The 24629-nt window shown below is 38.3% G+C and overlaps 1 protein-coding gene across 1 annotated transcript in view; it reads right to left on the bottom strand.

The window, feature by feature from the left end:
- LOC126871117 (collagen alpha-5(IV) chain) overlaps positions 1 to 24629 on the bottom strand; it is a 55877-nt gene that overhangs the window by 11889 nt on the left and 19359 nt on the right. The window contains exons 2-6 of the mRNA XM_050629563.1: positions 17435 to 17620; positions 3896 to 3940; positions 2300 to 2521; positions 1787 to 1849; positions 137 to 379 (exon numbers count right to left, since the gene is read on the bottom strand). Of these exons, the coding sequence (XP_050485520.1) occupies positions 137 to 379; positions 1787 to 1849; positions 2300 to 2521; positions 3896 to 3940; positions 17435 to 17620 (759 nt within the window). The remainder of the gene's footprint in view (positions 1 to 136; positions 380 to 1786; positions 1850 to 2299; positions 2522 to 3895; positions 3941 to 17434; positions 17621 to 24629) is intronic.

Here is a 24629-nt window from a genome sequence, read left to right as displayed (position 1 = left end):
CGATGCAATTTTTCTTCGTTCCAGGAAGAACTACTTAAAGACTTGCATATTTTTGTACCTCGTTAATTCTTCTTCCACTTGCGACGTATAATTTTATGGAATTTGTAACAATTTAACGTTACATAACGTTACTCACGTGAGGACCTTTGATGCCAGGTTCTCCCTTTCTTCCATAACCACCTTTATCTCCTCGCATTCCCTTCTCGCCCCTACTGCCCTTCACCGGATAGTACATGGTGTCTGTTTTCTTGTATTCATCTTTACTCGGTGGGCCAGGCTCTCCTCTGTCTCCTTGTTCACCTACCGTACCTTTCGCGCCATATACAGTTTCACCCACTTCACCTTGCATGCCTGGTAACCCCATGGGTCCGCGGTAACCCTAAAGGATCATTCAATCGTTCGTTATATATCTGTCATAAATAAGTAAGCTGACACGATATCACTTCGTTTCGTATTTCGTATTATCGTATAGAATATATGAAAATTACGTTAACACCGTATGATTTTATACAATCCAATGCTCTATCGTTATTGTTGTTAAAAAGTTTAGTTTTAAAAGGGTTAAATCTACGAGTACAATCTATGTGGAAAGTACTATGGACTCAACTATTCTCAAAAGCCTCGTAAAACGAAATTGCATTAGAAGCTAGATCGCGCTTAGACCGTAGTTGGATTTAACCGCGTTACCGGAACGAAATTATATCCAATTTCTCATCTTTTACACGACAGAGTAAGAAGGCAACATGCACGCGTGCACGGTGGCCAGTTTACAGAAGGGCGAATGCAGCTAACGGAGGTTTCGAGTTTCTCGGAAGTTGCCGATCGGCCGCAGTGGAATCTTCTTCCGAGGGTAGACGGCTCGTATTATCAGTGGCTGTCGTGTCAGCAGATAACAGGCTCTTGAAACGCGACGTTTTAGATTTCAGCGGATTCTGCCCTGTTTAGAGATTAACATGTAGCTCCGTTGCTCCAGCGACTAATCGTCGCCTCTTATCCAGCTAGTTTCATCCACACATTTCTATATCTGCTTACCATATTTTCTCGTTATTTTATCAACCACGAAATATCATTTGAACGTCACAGAATAACTCTACATATAGTAGATGGCAGAAGTATTTGAACAATTACTATAAAAACTTTTGCTCGTATATCTTACGTTATATGAAACGTTCGAGCAATTTTATTCGCACGACGAGATACCATCGTCACGAGTATCAAATTCGAAATCGATCTGTGTTCACCGCTTCGTCTTGTCGTTAATTCCATTTTACACAGCGTTAGCCGGTCGAAACTGATTTTTATCGTAGCACGCGAGTTCGAGGGGGCAAGGACAAAAGGCAGTTACACGATCGTACAGCGGTGATTTTTACGAAGCCGCGTGTAAGAAGATTCCATCGCGAGCACGTTATCAAGGCGCGATATCGCGCGGCCCATGAATTCCTTTAAATTCCAAGTCGCATCTCGTTCGCCTCCGCATTTCTTATTTCCGGCGTGTCCGTTAAATATTACCGGCCAACACTTAGTCAGCCGGACGATATTTCATGCGAGCAGGTGGCGTTTCGCAAAAAGGAACGAAACACGTCCAAAGACTGGACCGCCTCTCCCTTTCCTCGTCTTTTTCATTTTCTTCGTCGCTTCTCTCTTTCTCTGGTAGCTTCGTGGCTTGGCGAACGAATGGCACGACCTAAACCTTCGTAAGAGGTTCGCGAACCCTCTGGTTCGCCCGATCGGTCGTTACGGTACCTGAAGCGCGATACCAACGGATAAGTCGCGATCTTGTACTCACCATGTCTCCTCTCTCTCCTGGATAGCCCATTTCGCCGGGGATCCCATACGATCCTTGAAAGCCCTGGGCAGAAAATTTATAATTTACCATTTATCACGGTGTATGGTTTCTGTGGTCAATCGACGATTTTCTAGTCGACGAGGATGTAAATTACGCACACAACACTACGAAGAAGCGCGTAAGTTGTGAAACGACTTTACTTTAGCTTTTAGGGCTACTACGACGACCGTAATCGCGAGTGCCAATTACACTATGGGTAATAGTTAATTTAACGCGTCTTTTGCTATTCTTTTTCACTCTAAATAGAGGACAGTGGTAATAAATTCTAAAAGTTTATAGCCATCGTTCAAACGATAAACGACGTAAGTGTCAAACTCGATAAAAATGATTTTTGTTATTTCTATTCTCGATCTTCGTCTCTGGTATTTAAATCGTTTACCATTTCGATTCTTCAATTATATTTTTTTAGTTTTTTAGTTTTCAACGGGTCGTGGGACCTGTAAAGTTCGTTACCTCGAATCCGTCGATGCCTGGATTTCCTCGAATACCTTTCACGCCCACAGAATTGATACCTCCGTCACCAGGCTCGCCAATGATCCCTGGATCTCCTTCTGGCCCTGGTTGACCACGTTCGCCATGCATACCAGGCAATCCCGGTGCACCGGCACGTCCATCGGTCCCGTTGCATCCGTCCAGACCGTCTGGTCCCATTACACCTTCTGGACCGGGATTACCCTACAGCCAATTTAATTATTTCAAATTTCTCTGAAATTCCGTTCCGTTTTATTTTTACTCGGACAAATCTCGACTAGGAGAGACACGAAAGGTCGCTTTGCTTCGCGAAGCTTCTTGGGAATTTTTCTTCGATAAAGTTTTAGGAACGCGTCAAGAAAATATTTCTCTAACACGGTTAAAGATCTGAAGAATTCCTTTGATAAATACGTAGACATAATAAATTTCATATGTATTTTCATAAAAAATATACATACGGTAATATTCTAAATTATAACGAACGCGTTTAGGTGCATAGTTGATTAAAGTACTGGGTCGTCCGAAAAGATTCTTTCGTTTTATAAGGAAATAATGGATGCACAACATTTTCTATTTTATATTATTTCGTCGAATTACGTATGATCCATTTTCTTCTATCAAAATAAAGATCGTAAAGTTCGACGGATTAGATTTCGTGTTTGTATAAAAATGCGTCGTTGTAAAAGACGTGTCTGTAAAAGAAAGACACTTTTTGGACAACCTAATATTTAGAAAATTGGGAAATCCAAATATTTGAATCATTTCAACGAAGGTAAAAATTCGTTCTATATCTTTGAGAAATTATCCGTATTTCAGAATAGTGTACTTAACGTTACGTGTTGTTTGAGCAAAAGAAAAAAAAATATTTCCGTATTATAAAATAAAATTTAGGTTCAACAACGAAAAGATGTAGGAAGAATTCAAGTATTAAAAAGCCACGAACCGAATCTTCGTTGATGAGAATTCTTGTATATTCGATTTAACGAGCACGATCTTGTAGCCATCGCTACTCGTTGCACAAGTTTCGGTCTATTTTTGTTTCTTCCCGTAAATAATATTTTTTTCCTGATAAAAGACAATTTTTTATCGTTCCCGTAAAATGGGACGAAAATAACAACTCTACAAAAGTTCACGCAGATACGTAGCAGTGAAGCTTCATCGATTTATTTACAGCTAAAGTGATCAGATCATAAAGTTGGCTCCTAGAAGAAAATTTCAAAACGTAATTATCACTGACTATGAGTTTCAGATTTTATACGTGCGCAATAGCTTAAAAGGGGCCAATATTATTCTCTTGCGCGACTGAATTAGTACGTGTTAATGAGATCTAATAATAAGGAGAATTCATTATCAAGAACTGGTAAGAGGCGAAGAATCAATGGGAAATTTTGCGCGGAAGTGCAGCTTGTCGAGCATGATTCGGAAAAGACGTCTACAAATTGGTTGGGATATTTAAATTCATAGCTTGTGGAATCTAGATAACATCTGGCGAGCAAATTTGGAAATTCAGGCGAGCCCTCAATGTAAAAATTGAAACTCGACAAACAAACTTTTAATGGAATGGAGATTTTTACGAACCGGTATTCCTGGAGCTCCAGGGAATCCTCGTATACCTTCGTCACCCTGAAAAGAAAATAGAGATCAGATTCGTTGAACGAGTGTCTCGTTGCAATTGTAACTTCTGCCACGATCTTTTGCGACAAATATTTCATATTTTTATTTTCGGCGAAAAGATCGTGCAAGGAGTTTATAAATTCACGGAAAGATAAAATACGGTTTTTCATTGGTTTTACTTGGGAAATTTCAACAGGCTTACAGATTATAAATTACAAATCGCAATTATCAACCGCATATATTCTTTCTTCGACGACTGCGACAATAATCAGCTTATTCGACGAGACATCGGATGTAGTATTACCAGACCCATCAAGGATATCACACCCACTCCTCCTTTCCTATAAAAATAAATTTCACAATTATGCGTACACCGCCTACTACATATTTCTTTAAATACGTTACATCGTGCATGATTCGTCGCAATTGCGAAAGTACGATTATTGCATCGCACAATTGATTCGCTGGAAGGCCATCTAATCAGTGGTGCAACTGCAACCATTTGAAATGTGTGCTTCCTGATCTGGAGGTGCTTGCAAAAGTGCACGATCGTTCGTGGCTGATAACGCGATTCCGTTCTGTGTGAAATAAAATGCGTCGTTAACAATTGCTAATATACTTCCGCGAGTCACTGTTATATGTTACCCTGCTTGTAATTTTTCATATATATTTATATATATATATTTATATTTATTTAGGTATTAATAGAAAAAAGTATGGTATTTGTTGTTGAATAGCTTTGATAAGCTCGTCATGGTATCGGAGCGTTTAATCGTAGTATGAACGAAATTATACTAGAAAATTTTTAAATAAAGTAAACGTAAAACTGTGATCGTTTTAGTAAAGTTAATCCGATTGTCGTGTTTTACGTTTTGTAAATGTCGTAAAAATTGATAGCGATATACCATCCTATTTTGCTTTCTCTAACAATAAGAGATTTCGTTCCCATTGCAAACAACAATAGCGAAATAGATAAACTTTTTACAAACTGCGGTACGGATGTGTTGTACGTCGAACAGATATCAGAAAAAATAGAAATATCCTTTTGCATCGTAATATCGTGTGTCACTTTGATCGTAATACTAACATGAATTTTTGTTTTGTAAATGTTGCTTATAATACGAGATATAAGATGGCGAAGGAAAATAAATAAACTGTTTTTTATACAAATTAGCAATGAACCTAGCAACGAGTAATTTCTACGCGGATGTTTACGCAGTTTCATATTTTTCTGAACGAAACTGAACAAATAAGATAGAGACTCGTTCTATTCACTGGATATCATCACGAAGCTTCAGCTTTGCTAATTTCATTTACCATAAAGCGTACGTTGAACGTTGATGAATTATAAAACATAATAAATCATACTCGGCTACTTAACATCATCATTATGATGTGTTTCCGCATAAACATTTTTCACACCCTCCTAAGAACCACTTTACACAGCACCGTCGTGCTGTACCATAATAATCCGTCGTGCCTGAAGCGTAACAACGAGGAGGAAGGAAAGGAACAGAGTCCACCGCAACGAAGACAATTACTCCATATAAACCACCGTACGGGACAAACAATGTGCATGCATACAGCATTTCAGGTCGAAAAAGGAGTATCCCGCGGAAAGTAGTCCCCCGGGCAAGCAACACGCGGTAATTTGCACACTCGCAATTCCGCCACCGTTTCTCTACCTACGAAACTCGAATTACTCGCATAATTAAGACGTACGGTTCGTGGTTGTGGTTAATTAACCGACGAACGTTAAATCGAGAATAAAAATGGTAAAGAGAAAGAAATCGAGAGATAAGTTTTTCGGTGGGAAGATAAAACGACAGAAAGGTAGATCGAAGGTACGAGCAACGAAGATAGATCTCAGCTTGGAAACAAATTTTACGAAATTTAGTTTACGTTATTCGGACGAAAACATACTAGAGGCGTTAGAATCGAATTACTTTAGGCGGAGAAGAAAATAGGAAAAATGTAGATCGAAGAGGAAACAGGTTTCGGAAGGAAGAAGAAGCGAAGGAAGAGATAAAACCGAAAACTGCTTTCTTATGGGTAAAGCTTTTTTGCGTTAATTCTCGTGACAAGGGGTGGAACGAGGGCAAAAGGAGTTTACGAGACGCGTCGCAAGCTCACCCGTGGCTTTTCACGCAACATTTACGCTCGCTCGTCTCTGGTGAATGCGTGGCAATCACGGAACGAGTGGTTATTTGTACCCTCCTCTACTTTGCTACTACCCCCGGCGGATCCGCTTTGATCCTGACGCGTGTCCGATGAGTGCTCGACCGACTACGGATTATTTGTGTGCTTATCTTTGACATACAACGATGTGGTTATTACATCTACGAATATCTACGCAGCTTCACATCTTTATCGATGTAACTGAAGAAACAGAATCTGAATAGACATTTGTTCCTCCTATTAAATGTTGTAACGAGCTTCTTAATTTGGATATTTTATATGTCTACGTGGATTCTCTGTAAATTTGTACATTTGTACAAATACATAAACATTTCCAAATTAACGATTACAAAAATTCCTTAAGTCTCAATCTTATTTATTGATTTATTAATCTAGATTATAATATACGAGAAAATAACGAAGAGAGAACGAATAAAGAGAAAAGATAGATAAAGGAAAGATAATGTTAGTTAAATCGTACGCATGTATAACAGCACATAGAAGTTAGAAAATCGATGGCAATAATATTATTCTCGCCTTTATCTTTGTCTATGCAGCATTAAAATATAAACTATTTTGCTTGTTTTCCAAGTATTCCTGGAAACTGTAATTACATTGGGAAATTTCATTATGCATTAAAAATGCGTATGTTGCGTTAAGTACGAATTGCGTCTTGACGCAATCCTCGAATTAGCTTGAATTTTTATTTGTAATGGAAAATTCTTAGCTTCGTCAGATCTTCCGTCGACCATTAACGCACTTATCTTGCGTGATTACAGTTTTAAGAAACGGTAAAAAAAAAAAAAAAAAAAGAAGAAACAGCTTTATCAGTTAACCTGTTGCACAACTCTCAAGAAGCACGCCTGATTGAGAATGCTGTACCACAAGACTGTAAACTAATTATATATTACTTCTTTCCCTGCTGACATTTTTCATGAAACGCGATTTTACAACGATATTTCGATGACTATTTTCGTAAATTCCTCCTAAACTATTATGCATTTCATCTGAATTACTTCAGCATTGTTTCATGGAAAGTAGTTGGAATTTTAATATCTGCACGATCAATCGTAAGATATACAAAGACTCGATAAAGTTCCGTGCTATTGCTCGATACGAATCGGTCGCTGTCGTGGACCAGAATGGTCCTTCTGACCAAGACAACGCCGATCAGACCAACTTCCTTTGTCCATTGTCTTATTCGCGGTATCCACGTGCATGTTTCCACGTGGCGTACCACCATATCTCACATTTAGAAATCTTTGGTGAACTCGTAAACTTATTAGCCGATACGGACAGTAGAGTCGCTGTTATACATTTTACATTCGTAAAGTAGGATTAACGAGAAATTCGTATTGAAAATAATAATTTGAATATTGTACAGGTTTTTCATTTATCATACCGAATACATTTATGAATCATCGATGCGTGATATATATGCGAGTATATATGGAACGGTTATTTAAAATTTCCAACAAAGGGATGCGTAGTGAATAGAAGATTCACTGCCATTCGCCTGGAACGTGGAGAGCCGGGACTGAATGGTTTCGTGAAACAGGCGTAAAACGGATATATATCATTCGTGTTAACGATCCTGTATTTCACACTTTAATTATACATATCGGACATCCGAAATTGATGAACTATGCCCGATGTAGCGTCCACCTATTGCGGGACTCGCTTGTTCAGCGGAACGTTAATCACACCTCTTATTTACAATCGTTAAAGTGAAAAGTTATAAAGCGGCCCACCGATTCGCGGAATTATTTATGCGTTCGCGCCGATTTATCTTAATTATTTATCTTAATTGAGCGCGTTCGAGGAGGTCCTCGCGCTGTTACGTTTCGAAGTTGTCGCAAGGAAAGGGAAAAGCGAATGTGTGCGCGCCGGCCGACTAAATTAATATGGAAACGCGGCTGATTCGTATTCGGGTCAGATAACAGCGGATTCGACAGCTACCCATGAAATACTCATGGGAATCGGCCCGCGTGCGTCGCGTCTTCTCGCGTGAAAGTCCGCTCTTATCATCGCGGCTCCGCGTTTCGAAACTTTTAACGACTCGATAACCGAGACTCGTAATTTTTGCCCGTGCGCGATGTCCGTAGCGGATGGCAAAGTATAATACGTATACAACCATGTGTAAAATAGACACAGTATTTGTTATAATATTTAGTGAGCGAAACGTATGTTTGTTTTGTGTTTTCTTTATTTCTCTGTGTTCATAAAAATATGAAATTGTATAAAAAATCACAGTTTATTAATTAAATGGTGATTTTTTTAAAGAAATGGAAAAATATTGTTCAATTATTTCTATAGATACGCGCGTATTTAGACAGCTAGATGCGCAAGCGTACGAATAAATAGTAGAACAGATGCATGGTGGAATTAATAGCCAGACAACTAGCTACGTAGAGACAAGGATAGAGGGATATGTATGGAATAGAGAAGAAAGGGAGGCTGAAAGTAGGCCGGGGTATAAAGCGGACAATAATTGTTCTTGATAAATTCATATGACCACAAATCGTTTGTAATTGCTCAATATTTCAACGGCCTCCATGGAAGCTGCGTGTGCTTTACTAATTATGATTGGGAAAACGCATGCCGCTGAAATATCATCGAGCAGGTACCGAGTCGAATATTTCTATATTTCGCTGGTGAATCGATTTTGCCACGCTACTTATCGCCATGCGTTTTGCCGAGTAGTTAAATCGAGAGACCAGCAAAAACTGCTCAATGCGTAAGAAACAAGTTTTATCGCCTTCTTTCGCCTTAAAGTAATCTTTAAAGTGCCTAGAAGTAATTAGAAAAGAATCTTTAAAAGCTATGTTTCATGAACATAAATATTTATTTGTAATATTTTACTGAAAAAGATCTTCGATTAAAATTACAGCAATGGTAATGAACAGGCGACGTGATTTATTTAAATTGATGGATCAATAGACATATATCGATCGATATCTTATACGACGATAATGTAATATTTATCGAAATTCGGCGACACTTGGAATAAATTGAAAATAAGGGGCAGCAAGGTTGTTCACCTTTGGAAAACATGAATTTACGGTGCAAGTACCAGAGAGTATAGTTGGTAGAGGGTACCGGTGCCTACCAAATATGGTCAGACTCGATACAAATTGACACACTTCCTTTTAAGGGTTTGCACTGATTGGTCTGGTGTGAACTCAGGGAAAGGGTTAAATCTAGGATGACGAGTCATAAATCCTCTCCTTAAACGGAAACCGGCGAATCCAAGATGAAAGTGTGCACGATTGAAAAGTAATTTCGGCGTAGAAAATGATAAATTTTATAGAAGAATTTTCATAAAAGAAATCGATCGGTCCAAAAATATTTAATAAAATATATACACATTATTTCGGAGAAATTCTTGTTCTCTGACAGAATCTGTTTATTCTTACATTATTCTATATTTCTATATTAACGTTTGATTCGTATATCTGTATTAATATCCTACCATATAATGAAACTCGTCATTGTTAAAACACGTCTGTACTGACGTATATACCGACGTATTTCAACGTTGTAACATTTTGTTCAATTTCGTTCGTAATTAGCCTCTCCTTTAAATTTCATGCTACGCGTGACCATCATTGACCATCAATTTTATAATTCACGTTTCGCAAAATGTCGAAATATCAACATCAAGCTGATCAAAGTTGCGTATGTACAAGCGAGCCTTCGCAGATCGAATAACGAACGAACAAACAATTTTGTCAATATCGCGCAGTACTTACGTTCGTATTTTTCAATCTCGTTCGAACGGTGGCCCGCGTTTGTCGAAATATCGTACAATTTGACAGATAAAACACGTTTACGGTTCTCAATTAGCAGAGTTGGCTAGCCGATGACAGGACCAACCGAGAGACGATTAACTTCATCGTTTTGCGCGAATAAAAAAGTTCTGATCGATTAATCGTCTCGTTGACAATGTACGTAGATCAATTGTCCTGTTTGATACGAGATCAAAAGAACTTCTAATAAGCCGACCACAGAACGACTAATGTTAAAAGCCAGAATAAAGGCTTTATTCGATGTATCATTTTGTGTCGTGGATTCTTTTTTCTAGAAAGCTCCTCAATTCCTTTTTTTTTTATCTTCTTTTGTTCACAGATAAACTATTCGCTGAAATTCTGTGAAACGTTAAGGAAGGAAGGGTAGGCAGAGCGTATCTGGTTATGAGATCATTCGACATCCGGTTTCACACTGCTGGAAGCATAGAATGATCTGTCAATGGGAAGTGCGTTATCGCAATACGCGTGGTATGTCATCCTCCCTTTTTCGTTCTTTTCTCTCTCTCTCTCTCTCTCTCTCTCTCTCCTTCTGTCTTTCGGTCGGTTCACGCTTTTAATGGGACGACCTAATTTCGTGAAAATCTTACGCGAAGAAAGACGATTCAAATGGCCCGCTAGATTAGAGCAATCAGCGAGAACGCGACCATCGCGACGGCTTGCGAAATTGCATGGTATAAGTGTGGGATAAATATCGGTGGATAAAGAATGTAGGAACAGATTTCCGAGAATAGAGTCTAGTTTTGGTAAATTTCAGATGACGTTGATGTTAAAAGTAATATTATACTGGCTGATGATATTCTATCATGTGGCTGTGACTGTGTATTTCAGACGGTGTAACACATTTGTTGTGTCGATACGTGGAAAAAGTTTTATTTTATTACATACTTTATCATCTTGCCTCTTCGTTTTCGAGTATTAAACGGGAAACTTCGTTGGTCGGTAATCGAATTCGGCTGAACAACGATCGATCTTCAATTTTCGCAGACATATTTTCTACGAATTAATTAATTTTATCAATTTACACTGAATGACGAATCAACGATAAGAAGGTCAGTTTTTTCATACGCGAAATCTCGTAGATTTTATCGAATTCGATATTCGTCGGATTTTTCGCGGTAAAAGCGTTGCCAGTAACTGCGAGGTATTAGATTCAAGCGATATGTAGATGATTGCGGAACGGAAATGCTTCTCACCCCCACATTTTGCGATACGAGAAGACGAGCGAACGCGTAGGACTTCGCTGCGTGTATCCGTTCTATGGCTGTTATCACCTTTCGGTATCCGTTATCGCTGCATGAAATGTACCGGCAAATCAACAATGGGTCGAATGTGAATTGAAAGAGATTACTCCGATTTTCAATAAATCTTCCTATCAGACCAGTGCACCAATGCTTTATGGCGTGTTTTTTGACAAACGAATTTTACGCGCAACAGGTAGTTATAAAATATCTCTCGTTATATCGATAATTTAATTTCTAAATCGATCGTTTCAAGCCTCAGAAAATAGCAATACACAGTCAATATAGCTCACAGGATTCCTCGTAAATGGAAAAGTAGCAAAATTAGAATATGTGAAAGATGGAATTGATCAGTTTGGTTAACATATCTTTTGCAGCAGGTTGATGCTGATATCGATTTCAGCGAAATTGATACGACGATTTTCAAACTAACTGTTACGTCAGCAAATACGTACATCCTTGCAAGTTTTAAAGCGTGTATCAGCAAATCACGCACTATCGTAGAGTTCAAATGAAACATAAATGACGAAACTCGAGCAATCGATGCCCCACGATTGCTACGAGTAATCGAGTATTTTTCGACCCAATTGCAAGAATATAGCCGTTATCGAGGAGGACTGAACGATTAATAAATTTCATAATACATGCTGCTTTTTTTTTTTAATAAGCCCGTTCTATCTCGATCTAATTTGAGCACATGTTTTTATCGTATAATATACTTTCAAATATAAATACGACAAAATCGTTTCCCACAGAAACGAAGCGATGCATTAGAAGATAGAAGATCCGTAAATAAGGCAACTTCGTATTCAAAAGATCGACAATTCGAGCGACTTGTTCGCTTCGGTTAACAGGTTAAACGATCATCGAGAATTCACACGTATAAAAATGAATGTCACGTAAATTTGTTCGGCTATCGACGATGGGGTGGTACAAAGTGCGAATGTCACGAGGGGTTAATGGCACGTAGGTTCAGTATCAAAGGAGGATAGCCGCATGGCAGAGAGAGGCGTATCGTCGGTGAAACGGAGATTTCTTTATCGGCGCTTAGATACCCTACTTCGTTCAAGCGAAACAAAACAGGGGTTACACGTGCTCGTCCCAGCCTCGTCAACGTCGCCGTCTCTTTTACCGCGTGGGCGTGCACTTCTGTTTCCTTTTTTCCTACCTCGTGTATTTTCTTGTCGCCTTTTAGTTTGCTCTTTGATCAGCTTGACGATCCCCACATGGACGAGCTTAGATTTTTCTAATTGTTTACCGTGTAGCAAATCTTCGTCAGTTATTAATAGATTCGGTCCCGCCTATTTTCTTTTTCATCTCTTCCAACTTTACTAAAATCTGCCACAGCACGCAATACCGATTATCAAAAAGCTACGAACTTCCCAAGGAACCTGCGCGTAATATTACAATTTTACTTTTTCTCTAGAAATTGACTATTTTTTTTTTTTTTCTTTTTTTATGTGTCACTCGTCTATCAAACCGACGCGTCGCGACGACTAACGCTACGAAAAGCGCAAGGAAGCAGGAATCGAGTAATCTCGGGGCGGAACTGCAATAGGAAAGGCCCGCGTTTCTGTTAATTCGTGTCAATCCTGATAACGAGACAACGACGTAGACGACGATTTCATCGGTCGTACAAAATAGTCGTGGCACGTGGGTATGCTTGTAATATGTAATATCTGGGTAATCGTTACGTAGATAGGGATCAATGCCAAACGCGAGGAAGGCGAGATGCTGCAATTTATCATTAACGCCTACGTCCTGAACCGTCGGGCCGAATTGTTAACCCAAAGCGCAGAATTGTGCCATTCCCACCACTTCGGTGGTAATTTCGGAACGAGGTCTGCAGCTTTTGTTCGCCTCTGGCGACACCACTGCACCGAATAATTTTCCAATTGAGTTATTTTTTACAAGCTGCATCGACTTTATTTCGATCGGTTTTGTGATCGTGTAGCTTTTACATGGGTTTTAAATGTGGGGTAAGCTCGTGCGTGCTTTCAAAATTTCTCACGTCAGTTTTGATCTTTCGGATTGGCGCAATTCGATATTTTCATATTTTATTACGCTTAGTTTAGAGTTATGTTCTTTTTTTTAATCCTACCTTGGTTCTTTAATCGTTTATCGTTCAATGTCGTTTTAAAAAAGACTTTAAAAGAAATTTTTTCTGCTAGTACTTTTTGTTTTTTGTAGTACAAACGAAACATCATACATATCAGTAACGATTTTTCCATATTCTTCTCAAATTTGAGAAATTTTCGGAATATGTTCTCTAATCGGAAACAATGTTTGCAACGACACGTATATGTATCAAAGATATTTTAACTGCATAATTTTTCCGTTAATAGAATTCACAATCAAGGACTATTAATCGCGTAGCATTTTTTACCGGTATAAGTTTAAAACTTACATCGAACAATGCATGGAAAAAGTCTCGATATTACACAGAAGAAAGTATATGCTTCGATTGGTAGAAATATTTTATTAACGTGCAAAAATATTCTTATTCGATGGAGCCACTCTATGCGACATCGCACAAGCAGAAATCTTCTTTCAAGTGGAGTGGTATCGCGAAATAACCACGCAGAGGAATGTTTATTTTTTCACTTGTTGCTCGGTAATGTGTCGCGTCAGTGCGGTACCATCGAACACAGCATCCGTTCTCCAGAAAGGATCATGACGTCAGCGTGTTCTCGCGCGCGCGTTCCTTTTACGTTTCGTGAGAATCTACCAGCGAGAGAAAAAGATTGTCAAAGCCGTAGTTCGTTCGAATTGAACTCGATACGCGGCTAGAAAATTAGAGAAACTGGGAACATCGTTACACGAAGGTTAACTGCCAACACCGGCGACGTCGAAACAACGATCGGGTTAATCGAGCGCGTCAGCCTCGACTTTATGGTCACCATGGCGAATGGTACCGGAAGATTTACGATCGTCAGGCCAACGATGAGCCCGATGAAATTTACATACGATCGCTCGAGATTTCTACTTTGCTCTTACGGCCAGATATTTAACGAATATTTTTGAATAAATGAAAAAATTATGCGTATCCTTCGTTTTATTGTCACGACCAACCTTTATTGTCCAACCCACGTTTCTAGAAGCTGCGTGGAAATATACGAGATCGTTATTCCTCCTACATCTAGCTGCAAATCGATGTTTTTAGACAGTAACGACGCACGGTTATCGAATGGATATTGAATAATTCTGTGAAAAAATAACATCGTCTTACGAAGAAACATCGCGCTAGTGGAAGAAATGTCATTACGGTTCATTGTGAATTCATTGTCGTTGGCGGTTATTACCGTCTTGGAATTTTATGATTTAACGATTAATCCGATATCAATCGTTTTGTCGTTAATGGGAAAGTTCATTATCGAGTTGGAAGAACTTAACGTTCTTTGTAACTTGGTATCAGTTTATTTGCATGTCTTCTTTGAGTAAAGTGTTTAACTGCGTAAAATTTAATTTATCTTGTAAACGGTGACATAATTTAATTTTATAGGAGGAAAATGTACCATTTTCGACCGGTTCCCATTTTATTGCATTTTGCTATAATTTGTAATTCTTGCAATCGTCGATTGATTTTACCTTGGTAATATAAAACGTAAGATAAGATACAACGCTAATTATGATAGTTAGTTAGATAGGATCCTCTCCTAGCTCAAATTTATAACATCTACTGCGATCAATTTTCTACAACCAAAAGTATTCTACGAATTTATATTTACGCTGAATTATAATTCGTTGCAAAATGAACGGTCAACCTCGAAGTGATCTTCTAAATATTCCGACACCAACGATTTAGTAGATTAGTTACCTAGAAGAATTATCATCATCATAAAGTTCAATAAAATTATCATTTGTTCCGTTTATGGCATCTTTTTAAGCCGCGTAAAAAAGGTCAGAAGCGATGAAGAAAATCGGGGATACTGGCAACGTTGCAGCGGTCGAAAAGGTCGCTCTCGATGCAGTGGTACCAGAAAGGGCCATGACGTCATCCAGATGACTCGTTTGGAGCCGCCGGCGTCCCGATGTAAAAGATGCAATCCGTATGTGTCGTAAAAAAAAGAAAAATGCGCTCGTAAAGTCTTATCTTGCCGCAAACTGATAGATGTTCATTAAGGAGTCGACTGCGCAACCGTGAAGTACCATTCTCTTAACATGGTTCCGCAATATTTCGCATCGTTTTGATAAAGGTCCTTATCACCTCGTTGCCGCATCCTCTATTCTTCTTGTGACCTGATTTTTTTATGTAACTTCGTAACTCGCATAATCACACGACATCTTTGCTTATTACGTGTATTTTCAGCATTATATACCACTTTCAAATTTCCCATAAAACCATAAAAATCCACAGTTTACTATATTATTTAGTATATTCAGTATATTTTATTCTATCGTTTTTCTCTAAAATTTTGTTAGAGATTTTGAAAGATCGGAGAACCAGTGAAAAAGATGAACTGAAAAAACAAATATTACATCAATATCAACTTCAACTATTCGCCATCGAACTTTGCAAACCAAACTCGATCAAATTTCATCGACTCCCAGCCGAAAACCCGATCAACCCTCGACCGCAACGATCGACAATCAGCGTGATTGGATACGGTTCGTAACGTACGAACTCTCCTTATTTTCTTTGTCTCGTGTCGAGCCAGCTCTTCGTCGAAGACGAATCATTTCTGTTTCTCGTCACGGTGTAATGTCCCATCATATTGTATCGGGTTCGGGTTGCGAAAGAATGGATTCGCGGTACTTCTGTGCAAGAGGATCGAGTGCGGGCGGACTTTGTGGGAGTTCCGCGGTAATTCCTTCTCGTTCTCCGCATTTGGAAACGCTCCGTTTCTGGCGGCTGACGCCATACCGCTCTTTTTTAATCCCTCTTTTGAACGCGTACACGCGTACTCAGCAACAATTTCATCGAAAATCGAACCGAAAAAAGCGGCTCTGGTATTCTCGTTAGCTCAACAAATGGAGAGAATACGATAATCCCGCTATGCGATTTCGATTGTGTTCCTTCCGCGTATTCGGTTTATGCAGTTTTAGCAAAAGAGAAGTGGATCTAGATTTTTTATTTTTAGACGTACAGTTATGCTCGATCTTGATACTCTACTATTTCTTTTACACGTATACGCATTATTTATTCGTGTTATTTTTAGGCGTTTAATTTTTAACTGCGATACGTTACGTATTATTAGGTCGCCCGAAAAGTTTCTTTCGTTTTATAAGGAAACGACGGATGCGCAATATTTTTCCTTTTATATTATTTTATCGAACTACGTATCCATTTTGTTCTATCAAGATAAAGTTTACATGGTTCGACAGATTAAGTTTCGTGTTTGTATAAAGATGCGTCGTTGTAAAAGACGTGTCTGCGAAAGAAAGACACTTTTCGGACAACCTAATAGTATTCGTATACGAAATTTTCTTTTTAAGAATTTTGAAGATTATAATTTCAGAATGCAATTATTACGGAATTATTGGATACCTTTGAAATTATTAGCTATGCGTCGAATTGATTTTAAAGAATTTTTTAATTAAAATATGGTAATGTAGAACTAAAGTGATCGATGCAACAAGTACCGTATTTTTAATCATGGCTGTCCATGAAGGAATAAATATTTCGCCCAATTCTGGAGGACCAATTTAGGCACTTCTCGACGGTTACGGACTGCGGAAGCAATTAAGAAGCAGCTGCGATACTACGGATTCACATAATTTCCCCATATTTTATTTTCTGCTAATACACCCACGATGTTGAGATTGACTCATGGTCATAAAAAAGAAAAAGAAAAAACAAAAAGGAAACATAAAAAGAAGAAGAAGATTAGACATCTGTAGCCCTCATTAAGTATTTTACGATGTAATTGCGTCAGTTACTAAAAATTCTGCCTCTATCAAAATCGTTTAAGCAATTGTACATTTCCGTTGAACGTAATACGATACGATTTTTTTCGATTTACAATATATGCGATATAACTCAGCCCTTCAACAATCAAACCGATCGATATTATTTTTCATGGAACTTAACTTATGGGATTTGCCAACTTTTCGGTTTTCGAGCGATTCGAATATCATCATCCAGATCTATGTTTGAATTATTCACACATTATGTGAATAAGAATTGGAATAAAGATATCGTTCGTGTATATATTTTGAAATTATTGATTATGGATATATGCGGTTGAATAATTGTAAAACTGATTAATACTCATAAACCTATTTAATCAGGCAATTTTCAACGTGAATAATATCGTGAGATATGACTGTTCGCTTACCCTGTAGCCCTTTTCTCCTGTACCACCATATTCTCCAGCAGCACCTTTTTCACCTTTTGGACCAGGTGGCCCATCTGGTCCGATGTCACCAGGAAGTCCTTCTGGTCCCTGAGGTCCAGTGATACCAGGGAAACCTGGTGTACCTTTTATCCCCTTGCAATCGCATTTGTACGAATCTCTGCAGATCTGTAACAACATCGTAAGATTGCAACATAACTTATTAATTATTTTAGTTGTTGTTTAATTATTGTTAATTATTTTACATATTATTAACCGATTAAACGATAAACCCTTGAGCAAAGTTGGCTCGAAATTTCAGTGTCTCTTCTTTACAAGAACATCGACATACAAGGTACGTTTCTGTTGTTAATTAATTAAAACTACATTTTCCTCTGCGTCTAAATAAAATTTGACCCTGAAAGGTTTAAGTTTATGTCTCTAAAATTCCCTCACGATTTCGTCGAGACAACACCAACTTACGGATGTTAATTTGCCAATAACATACGCCACCGCATCTCGAAGGACCATATCTGTTTGAATAACGCGAAAGAGGAGAAAAATGTAACCGCACGCGTTTGTTTCGGAGGATGAAAGCTGTTCTGCTTATGTCAACGAGACTTTAAGAACGACCAACGTCCAGCTTTCGAAGAAACCCCGGTACGATGTGTGTACATACATACAAGACACGTGTTCCTTCTTCGCCATTTTTTCATCGTTCTACAACATTATCTTGGCCCGTGCACGAATAAATAATGTAATGTGCGTACGAATAATAACGTCCGCACGTGCGAGACACGGACCCATTGCAGCGGATCTTTTATATCGAAAAATGGAGCGGCCACGTTTGTGTTTCTTCGGTTATTCGCCTAGTGGTTGGTTATTCAGGTGCTCCGATGTTTGTTGTAATAGTCGAATTTAGAAATTTCGAGCGTTCACCTTACCGGCTTGTTAGAATATCCTAGTTTGCGGCTCGCAGCAACTATACGTCACTTTAAGCGTGATAAACAAGCTTCCCGCTTAAGAATTCCAAAGTTATTTTGAACTCGTGTAATCATATCTTGCGTTCTGTCTTATTTAAGCTTCGAAAAATGAACTTTTTATCCTTTCTTGTATTACGGTGTTCTCAGAGAACGAATTTAAACGCTTTTCTTTATTTTTAACATTCCACCATATTCGCAAAATGTGTAATATTCTAACGCGTTAAAATAATGTTCTCTATGGCGAAACTGTATTATGTCGTTGAAAGAAATACAACTTCCGTTAATTCAATCGCATTAAATCTGTCGAAATATAAAAAAAGAAGAGGAAAGGAAATGGTTAATTCATTAGGCAATACATCAAAGCTTTTTCTCTACTTTTATTGACGTTTCTGTATGGTTTCGATACTACCAGGAATCGTTCGAACAGTTTGCAAAAATATTTACGAGTTCAAATCCAGTGCACGGGCGAACTGTTTATCGAAAAAGACTCCGGGCAGTTACTTTTTTAAATAGAATCCGGTAATTCGAGCCGGATCGCTGGAATATTTTAATGACAAGGATTTATGTAAGAGAAGAAAAAGTGAATCTGCACTTCAGTTACCACCCACGATCGCAAAGACTGCGCGAAATCAAGGTCACTGTTGCATTAATGCATCAGTTTAATGCCACCTACGTGATTGGTTGTGACAAGTCACCTTGTTTTTAATCATGTGTCAAGGTATCCCCGTGGCTTTGGAATTTTGCGAGGACCGTATTTACCGCAACGTGCGGTCGACGATGAACTTTCGATTATTTGATCGGTGGATCGTAAACTTCTTAATCTCGTTCTAAGAATCGATCGTTGATAACGATGTACGTAAATGGAACAGAATCGCATTTTTTAAGGAGTTATTACGAAATAATGAGCGTGAAGAGAGAAATTTCGAGGAAATTTGAGTCTGACTATTATAGTCTTGCAGATAAGATTAAATAGTAGTTTCGTCCAAATCTTGGAATTTATTACTGAAATCCAAGAAAAGCATATCTCAAATTACATTAATATATCGGCAGAGTAAAATGTTCTTTGAAGATAATCTGGTATAAAATTGAATAAATGAATTTTTGGAAACAGTTAGCTATTATTACGCTAAGAAAAGTTAATCAGGTACGTTTCTCACAGATATTTATCAGATACATAATAAAAATTAATATTAGCAAACGAAAATTTGTCATAAAATTAAAACGAGTGATCATGCATATTATCGATGATTCTTTCGTGCATCTCTCAAGTTGAAACATCTAAGAAAAATACGATCGATTAAAAAATAATCGAAAACGCTCGTTTTGATTTTCAAGACAGGCAAGGAACAATTAAAATTTCGATTTCACATTTTGTCTATACATTTTAAGAATGAGTTACTGGTATCAGTAATTGCCAGGCAACTCCATATAAGTTTCCAGTGAAAAAAATAAACGGTATGTTTTTTAAGAAAGTAGGTGAGCTTGTACGAAATGACTCGGCACAGGGGTCCTACATAAAACGAGACCGTAACTCTTTGCGGATTTCGATCTTCGGGCCGTCTTATCTGTCGCGATGTTCATTTTTGTATGATGACCTCGTCGCGAAACGGTCTTCCAAATATGTAATGCTCGCGGCGTGTCTGCTTGCTCTTAGCCATCGGCATGACGTAATATTCCAGCTTGGACAAGAGTCGCGTTCGCATGTGACATAATTTCGCGATTACGCATGAGGACGATCTATCGCGAATTACGTCCTGCCCCGTTTCACGAATTTCAACAGTGGAAAAATTCTTCGTTGAATCTATTCATTGAAATACGTATAAATTTGTATCAACTTCTTTCAGTTATTTTCTGTATTAATCGCGATCCTTTATGGTTAAAAAATTATCTTACGTTATCCTTACGTTCGACGAAAATTTAAAGAAATCATCGTTAATACGCGTGATCTTGTATTTGAATTTCACGTGAAAGTTTTTTGCAAGTATCAAATGCCGTTTTGTTTGACACAAAAATTCGAAGAGTAGCGACATTTTTTCTTTCAGGACTTTTCAGGAAAGAGTCGGATAGTTTGATTTTTGTTCTTACTCATTTCCTTAAATCGGTCCTCCTCGCGTCCACAAAATTGCAAATACGTAATGCAAATATGAAAATTATTACTTCGAACGAAGGAAATAATATTAGACGTTACATCGTGCAAAATAGAATTTCAGAGCTGAGCAGGTAATATTAGATGACTAGCTTCCTGTTAGACTTTAGTCAATAAAGCTAGGCGGAAGCGTTCGCTTTAGCAATTATTTTCTGAAGTACTATTCGTCTCTGTATTGATTTTTCCTTTTAACCTACATACTTAGTACCTAAAACGTAAATTTCAGTAAAATATTCTTAAACCTCCTACTACCTATATTATTAAAGTATTTTACTTTCGAACGTTTCGCCCTTCGAGTTTGTATAAATTTACCTGAGAATTTTTCTTATGCTTTAAATCGATCTCTATCGATTTTTGCTTAAATATTAGCAACAAACATAAATCGAGATATCAACTAGATCATCATTGCGCGTAAGTTGCTTGTTTAACACCGTGTATATAAGGTATAGACAGGAGAATACATCGCTCTCGTAGATTCCATCAATGGTAAAGGACGCGTTAAACGACACAACAGAACGCATACTGTGTTACACGTTTTAACTGATAATCTACAATACATCGTGGAACGAAGTGCACCACTTAAGCTGAGAAGACTGTCCTTGTCGGCAAGTTTATGCGTTATGAATATGTATCCACGCCGATGGAATCGCTGTTTAAATATTGAACGTGATATCTAAGAAATTAATTGTCCTACTTCTTCCCTTAAATATCACTCTACTTCGCGTTACACGTGTCAACTTTAATACGACGTATGGATAAAATTTGTCGTGAATTTTATACTTGTTAATCCTAATCGTTTGAGAATTTCATTTGCTCTCTTGATCGTTCACAACTCTAGATAATCTGGTTTTTAATAATTTGCATTAAAAGTAACGATGATTTGAGTACTTCTTTTTTACTTGAATTTTACAATTTCTTAATCTTTCTAAATATGCTTAATCGTGATTTTAAATTGTACTATTATTGTATATTTCGATAGTTGTAAATTATTGAAATAAAGTTAGAAATTTTGTAAATTCTCTGTAATAATAATTTCACGTACAAACAATTTATACTTATCTTCTTACATGATTTCTTAAGTTACGCATGTTAAAACATTTGTATCCTTTCTCCGTCTACCGGCAGTGGTACTACAGAACTAAAAGCGCGTAAGTAAAAAGGTGATAAAGTATCTTTGAGATATCTTCTGTATTTCAGAACTTTTGAAATGATGGTATTAACGTAATCGCGAAGAGCATGTTCCAGCATATGCCACCAGTTCCCAGTTTTCACTGAATAGCGGACGTTTACGAGATCCGTTGGTCCAAATATTTATATTATACCGTTTAGGTTCCTGGATCTATGATGTCACATTTACCATAAAGCCTTCTAAACAGTTCCTTTTTTCTTGGATCGTCGCAAAGAAGCTTTACTAACTAACTCGTTCCAAGTTTTTCGCATGTTATAACGTATCATTCTTGTACGAGTAGAGTAACAGACTTCGTAATTCCGTGACTTTATACGGTAGCATGGAATAAAGGAAACGAAAGGAGATAATTTCAAAATCTCGCGACTTTTTACACAAAGTAAGAAAAAGACTAAGAATAAGGTCGGTTTCTCCTTTCTCGTATATGGGAAATATACAATTTTCCTATGGCAGATATTACGAACCATCGTAGATGATCGAAAATAAAGTATGTCAATAATAACTCTAATAATTAGCCAATCCTTTTAGAACGATACATCTTGTCGCGTTGATAGGATAGAAACGCGAATTCATTAGATCGTTTTAATTTCACCGTAATCCAATCGGTCGATTACTACGGTATCTCCAGTTCCAGTGGCACGAAATTTTAAGCACCGATCCTTTTCCAATTTAAATACGAAGATAATTGAATTTGAATTTTCTCCGTTCTCAGAATACGGTACAAAATTTTTCAATTATCTCCCTTCGTCGTATTTGCCCCTTTTATCCGGCTGATTTTTAAACCGTTCGTCGCGTGTTTCTATTTTAAAGACGGCAACGCTCGACTTTCCCCGTTTATCGAACGGAAAGAGAAGCCTCTCTCGAGCAAATTACACCCGGCGGGTTTAACGCGCCACTTTAATTTTCCCCCATCCCTTCGTCGTTCTGTGAACAGGGCACCACCCAACTGATTACGATTGCGATGCCGGACATTCGACCGATAAATGCACGCCAACAATGGCCGGTGCACGGCGACGTGGAATTAACGTATTGTTAAACAAGTTCTACTCGGGCAGGTAACGCGCGTATTCACGGCGAGATCGCGGTACAGCTCTTATCGAACATACGGCGTTATGCCATGGGGTTCATGTTCCATGGAGAACGCACGATCCCGTATCCGGCGATAGAATGAATTCGATACTTGGAATTTTCCTGCGATTCAACTGCAGTGGATTTCTGCGGTCTCGAGGAGAAGCTCGTTTCAAGCGTACTTTTTCAGTCGTTAAGTATTCTAATTGTCATCTTGCTAGTTGTGTGGTAAACGGATTATTTATATAAAGTTCGACGATAATATTAGGTTATATATTGTTTGCTCATTTTTAGCGATTTTATTTGGCAGATATTTAAAAATATTTTTGATTTCGAAATACCCGGAGCAAAGTCGCGAATGTGAAACATTCGAAGCAAAATTTCTCACTTCGATGCGAGTATTCACGGGAATTTCGATATTACTACCGCTGCGAATATTTTCACCGATCCGGGCGATCTGTACGTTTATGATCACCGCGATTCGTGCAAAGTAAAGAGACGTGGCTCGACTTACGCGAACGAGTCTATCGGGGAATCACCCTTTGCGTTGTAAGCAGGAAATCTGAGAGACGATAAAGCCATTCGCGGGTAATCGTTGTTGGCTAGGGCTAGGGAGGGCTCGATTCGTTGCGCGTTGCCTCCGGTGAAAAGCAACGTGACGCTTAGTTAGGCGTTTCACCGCGATAACGATAACCAGCATTGCTTCTCGTCGACAATAATCCAACTTGACCGTGTTCCGTGCTGGATATACTAGTACGTATCTGCTATTGTGGTCGGTCGATATGCACTCTTACTGGTTTATTCTTTAATTTGAAACACTGCGGTATTTATAGGTTAATGAACGTTTGCAACGAGTTTTGAATTATTCAAGAGAGACATTGAAAAGTGGTGCTGAAATTTTTTGATAATGTAGCTTCCGACATTTCGCAGATAAGAGATTTTGCGAACGGTGCGCGTAAAACGTATCGCGAGCGATACAGATATCGGTTGAACATCGTATCAGTAACACGGCTGGGCCAATGATAAATTATTAAATACTTTCCCTTTGAACCAGAATTTCGTAAAGATATGTCAAACGATGACTGATTATATCCGTGAACATATTTTATAAAAAGAATAATTCGTACTTCAGACAGTCACGTAACGCGAAAGATACGCCAAGTTAAACTTTCCAGTGCTCCTTTAAGGAGTGGTACAAAAAAAATATGAGGAACCTTTATACGCACGATTAATTGCGATACCGCGAGGCAGACGTCGTCCCCTGTTGCTTTATGCAATCCGATTTTCAGTGCAGATTGGCCCGAACCGGTCCAATTCGTTCTGAGACCGGTATCGGTGTAGTGCCGAACTCGTCGAACTTTCTCAGCGAAATTATCAACATTAACCCATTTATACCCATGACTACGCGAACAAAATTTTTATCGGTGATTAAATATATTAAATCGATATAAACGACGTCGGTGCTTTTTGTAACTTTCTGTCAGGAAAATCAATCACGTGCTTTTACTTCGATGATTAAATCGTAAAAATTCATGAAATCCCTGCGACGATATAACGAAAAGGAAAGGGCGGCACGAAGTTTCTTCTGAAACCTATACGATTCGAGAGTCGGGAACACTAAAGGCCAATGTGGCGCATAACAAAAATTCTTCCCTGTTCCGCGAACCCTGCCGTTCTTCTAGCATCTCTAACTGGCCAAGGCTTCCACGCGAGCAAAAGGACGAATCAAAGAGGCAGACAAAGAGAGAAAAGATGGGAATTAGCATCCAGGGGATCTCAGAAGTCTTTCTAACGACGAAACGTCGTGTACGATGC

Source organism: Bombus huntii, chromosome 11 (genome assembly GCF_024542735.1).
Source record: "Bombus huntii isolate Logan2020A chromosome 11, iyBomHunt1.1, whole genome shotgun sequence".
Classification (NCBI taxonomy): domain Eukaryota; kingdom Metazoa; phylum Arthropoda; class Insecta; order Hymenoptera; family Apidae; genus Bombus; species Bombus huntii.
The sequence above is the reverse complement of the archived record's forward strand: the minus strand, read 5'-3'. Positions and strand labels throughout refer to the sequence as shown.